We start from the raw sequence: 5051 nt of genomic DNA, 5'->3' as shown, positions 1-5051 counted from the left end.
CATGTTATGAGTTGATGGGTTAATACAACAGTGGCAAATATAGCAGGTAGCTCTAACTCACTGGAGCTGTAGGCAGTAGTATTAATCGAGCCATGTGTTCAGGTTTTTCCGCCACCGTCGTAGACTTTGCACCCTTAAAAAGTTCTACAATGGACATCTGAATCTCGTTTGTCTCCATTCTTATATTTTTTTAGGGTTTAGCGCCTAATCTCTTATAAGCTTATAAGATTGCCGGGAAGACACAAATAAAATCCATTTGTGATTAAGATTTAGCTCAAATTTTAATATATTGTTTGAATGTCGTTATTAGGTGTGAAATACAGCATCATACAAATGTTCTCTATAGGATATGTTACAATACTGGATCCTTTTGAGATGTTGTAATTTTGAATTACTTTACCTTCAGAATTGTTGGATTCAAAAACAATAATTAAGCATCAAAATCAATATACACTATAAATTTAAAAAGTAAGCTTTGGAATTAATTTTAAATTTAAGGTCAAAAAATTTTAAGTAAACTGATTATTTATGTATTGTAGTCTTATTATATAAACGGAAAATCTATTATAACAGCCCTATTTTTTAAAGTAAAAATACGAAACTATGAATCAGCTTAATGTCGAAACTAATTTGAAGAAGACGAAATTTCGTCATAGGCATCTAAGTGAGATAGAACGAAAACTAATGGTTGACTGGTTACAGAAACATGAGATTGTAACACGGAAACTAAGTCGTGATTTCTCTGATGCAGTACTTATGGCCAAGCTACTTAAAAAAATTACACCTAAATGGATTGATATTCATAACTATCCCTCTCGTAATAGCTTCAAATTGAAACTAATTAATTGGGAGACGATGAATTCCAAGGTATTTACAAAACTTCAAATAAAGTTGAGCAAACTGTTTATGGAAAAAATTGCAAAAGCTGAGCCTGGTAGTATTGATATTTTGCTGTATGAAATTATGTTAATGGATAAGAGCAACCCAGTGAATGAGCAAAAAGCAATTCTTGAAGAGAAAGCACGACGTGAAAACGGTGACATCTTAGTGGTTACTGTTGGGAAGAAGATTGGTAAGTCGATTATGCAGGTACCACAGAAAATGATACTTTATTCAATCTATGAGAAAACGATTGATGAGTTGAATGTTAACAAAACAAACTTGGAAGCCGCATATGAGAAGATTGCTCGTTTTGAGTATCTGTTGGGACGTATTGAACACCTTACGGGACAAATTTTCAAATTGGCTAATTCTACTTAAAAACGATGTCTTTAGCTAAGCTTAAACAATATTGAGTATTAATATTAACTTAATAAGAGAAATGTTTTTATATATTTAATACACCGTTATTTTTTCATTAAAACTATATCGTACTTCCTTTTTGTATAATATTTTTCATATAAGTTAGAGCATGTTTAAGATATTCGATGTTGAAACTTATGTGGTAAAGTATTATGTGGAATATATAATGGAATTAGAATTTAATGAGTAATTTTACATGGATAGCTTCGGATATTTTTTACTTTCAGATTTGTGTATAATAGTGGAATGAGTTTTCCAATTTCGCTTTCTTTCATCTTTACTTTCATCTTAAAAAAAAGGAAAATCCATAGCGGAGTTCATTATAAATAGTAAGAAGTTGACCAATTTTTCTTTTTTTCAAAGTTAAATTAATTAAATAAGTATATTTCTTGTTAAAAGTTTTAATAATATATAAGATAGTGACTACAATTGTCTTTTCGCAAGTTTTTTATGTATTCATTTTATAACACATTATATTACTTTCTCTTTGTCTCGATCTGAAATGGTGTTCATTTCAATGTTGAAATGGTGTTGATGAACTAAGGCGAACCTATTACCAGTAATATGAAGCACATGCACATTACAAACTTTTCACTTATACCATATTGTATTCAAAATGGTCTAATCTGACTAAAAAAATGATTTGTGGGTCTGAACGCAAGTTGGGTGAATCTTAGATTGACGTCTAGGATTTTTATCGTTTTTATAATGTAATCTGTTTTATCTCTTTATCTGTTCTAAGTAATTAGATAATTGCTTGTGTAAAAATTAACAATTTTATTATTTTCAGTGAAATATTCATTTGTTCAAATTTAATAAATAATATTTTTAGTTTCCACTTAACACGACAGACCAATACGACGAACCAATATTTATTTCCAATAATAGAAGCAAACAAAGTTTGATAAATCTCCGCAAATTTACAAAATATTTTTCATGCGATTATCGTATTCATATTTGATTCCGGTCAAGCAACCGCTACGCTTCTGTGACCGGAGTACGTTACCCTATACCATGAAATTCCAGTCAACGTCCCTACCAATCACTTAACCATTGGTAAGCTTTTCCCTTATGAGCATCAATCGGAAGCAATTTTATTTTGATAAAATAGCAAATTTTACCATTTTGCTCTACCACACTCCCGCATTCACACACACAGACACACACACACACTCACACACATAAAAATAAAAGAAAACAGTTATAAATGGAGCAGTGTCGAGGGTAAGGGAAATTTGCTGATTAAGTGTGTCTGTTTTATTTATAAGCGCATTTACAATATTTTGTATTACCCTTGCACCGAACGCACTGGTCATCAACAGCTTGTACGTCTGTGTTGGTACTCCTACAAGAAAAAAAAAACACTAATCTTTACAATAAAATAAAAAGATAAAAAAAATAAAATAAAAATAAATATAAAATGTATATAAAAACAAAAAACAGAAATAAAAACAAAAACAAAAACATAAATATAAAACCAAAAAACAACTTGATTAAAAAACCACAAAACCAATTGAAGACCAATACAAAGACCACACATTCAGAGCACCCGCACATGTGTATTTATGCTCGGACCCACTTGGTAATTTAACCAAAATGGACAACACTTATCCAACGAGATGTGAGCATTGTGCACAAATGTTTGAAATATATTAATGCACGTCCTATGCGAGTGTGTGTTTGTATGGCATTGTAAGTATTGTGTGTAAATGATATTGTGTGCGCGTATATGTGTGTATGTGTGTGTGTGTTGCTTTAGTATGCTATTATATTGGTAGCACAAAAGCAAAGAACATTGCTTCCATAATATTTTATATAATTTTAGTGAAGTTGCATGCTCGTGTGGAAAGCAAGGACTGCTATACTTAACCACATAGGTTATTGGGGCGAAAGCATATGTAGTTACTTGTGCACTTGTTGGTGTAAGTATGCACAATACAAATTGATTTTATTTTTCATTTTGATTTTTATGTGCCAATATTTTTTCTCAGCCTCTGTCTTTAGCTTGGAACCTTTTTCCTTTGTGTAAACACACAAATAAAAGCATGTAACGCGTACCCAATAACATAAAATAGCTACAGTGCAGGGTAGAATTTATTTCACAATCAGTGTGGCCGATCAATAATAATGACATCAATAATGAAATAAAACAACACCAACAATAATTGAATGCAAGACAATAAATACAAAATGGCACACATAACAATGCATATGGAACCGTTAAACAATAAAATTGACTCTACCGCAAATGGTTAACCGCAAATAGTCCAGGATACTGGCACCAGAAGTAAGAACACCATGGAACATTTCTGCTTTATTGTGGGACACTGAAGTAGTTGTTAAATTATTGCTGGTGTTACCAATTGTTATGAAGTATACGCATTGCCACCTTTTTTTTTTCAAAGTTATTAAAGGCACCGCAAAAATTAAAGTATTTTATTGCAAAAGAAAAGACGTGTCATATTTATTGTTAGAAAGATCAGTGGAATACCGTGAAGTATAAGATCTAATATGCCATCTCAAGAGAGAGAAAGACTCCATAAGTTAATCCATGTAAATCAAGGTAATTGATAAATTTTACTCCTATGTACTATATGCAAACGAATTTGTACATATGACAACTCTGTTAACGTTTAATTTCTTTTTGTTTATCATATATTATGTACCTTCTGCACAAAAAGTATCCGGATTTTGCTGTTTGTTAACTACTCCTTAAGTAATAGACCTTTTTCAAAAAAACATAATTTTTTGTTAAGTTGGTACACCGCTTCTTGACATATGGTACAAATTTGAGCAGCTGTTAATGTGAGACTACTTCAAGTGCATTTAGCCATTTTTACTATGGAAAATTCTTGTTGTACGCGATTTTTGACCAAACATGGCACCACTGTCATTGCTTTGGTACCATATTCGCCAGATCTGGATCCGTGCGACTTTTTCCTGTTTCCGAAACTCAAATTGCCCCTTCGTGGTAAGCGTTTTGAGTCGAATGCATCGGTAAAATAGAATTCGCTGAAGGAACTTAAAGTCACACCTTTACGGTTCTACGAAAATTGTATGAAAGATTGGGTTAAGTGTTGGCATATATGTATCGCTTCAGAAGGAGCATATTCATATTTTGAAGAGGATAAAATAAATTTAGAATAAAATTTTAATTTGTGTGTTTTATTTACAGAATCCGAGTACTTTTTGAGCAGAAGGTATAAATAAAGTCAGCAATATCATCTGCTGTGAGACTCAAAGACTCCTCATAGCGGAAAGCCAGTGATAACGGTTACGCTTCCATTTTCAATCACGCTTCTATTACTACTTTAAATAATATTGACTATATCTCACTCCTTCTCAATTTGAACAGGAATATCCAGCTTTCAACTTAACTGATGTTTGGTTGGTTGCAGTGATAAAAGTGTTTCTTCTGAAAGCCAAAACTAGAGATTTACAGAGAAAATACTTATTTGTTTCTTTTTCTGTAAGTTTTCATAACTTCTAAAGTGAATATTAAAAGTAATGCGGAATTTCTCTGCTTTGTTTCTCATACACCAGTGACTAGAGGGAACTGCAATATTCACTAAGCAGACTAAGCAGACTGTTTAGTTCCTTTTATTAAGTTCCCAAACTCTAGTTTGGGATATAACGAACTTAAAAGCTGTGATAAATCTCAGTTTCAATCTGTGCAAACTGAGAATCTGTCAACATTTTTGTTATGAACTTGAAGAAACACTTTGGATTCGTTTAGGAGTTAAGTGCTG

General features: G+C 32.0%; 1 protein-coding gene across 1 annotated transcript; it reads left to right on the top strand.

Annotated features, from left to right (window-relative positions):
• The first annotated feature begins 603 nt into the window (after nucleotides 1-603).
• LOC119688641 (sperm flagellar protein 1-like) lies at nucleotides 604-1260 on the top strand. Its single transcript, XM_038103312.1, has one exon. The coding sequence runs from the start codon at nucleotides 604-606 to the stop codon at nucleotides 1258-1260; it is 657 nt and encodes a 218-aa protein (XP_037959240.1).
• The last annotated feature ends 3791 nt before the right edge of the window (nucleotides 1261-5051 follow it).

Source organism: Teleopsis dalmanni, chromosome X (assembly GCF_002237135.1).
Source record: "Teleopsis dalmanni isolate 2A chromosome X, ASM223713v2, whole genome shotgun sequence".
In the NCBI taxonomy this organism is placed as follows: domain Eukaryota; kingdom Metazoa; phylum Arthropoda; class Insecta; order Diptera; family Diopsidae; genus Teleopsis; species Teleopsis dalmanni.
Note: the sequence above shows the minus strand (reverse complement) of the source record. Positions and strands in the feature narration are given on the sequence as shown.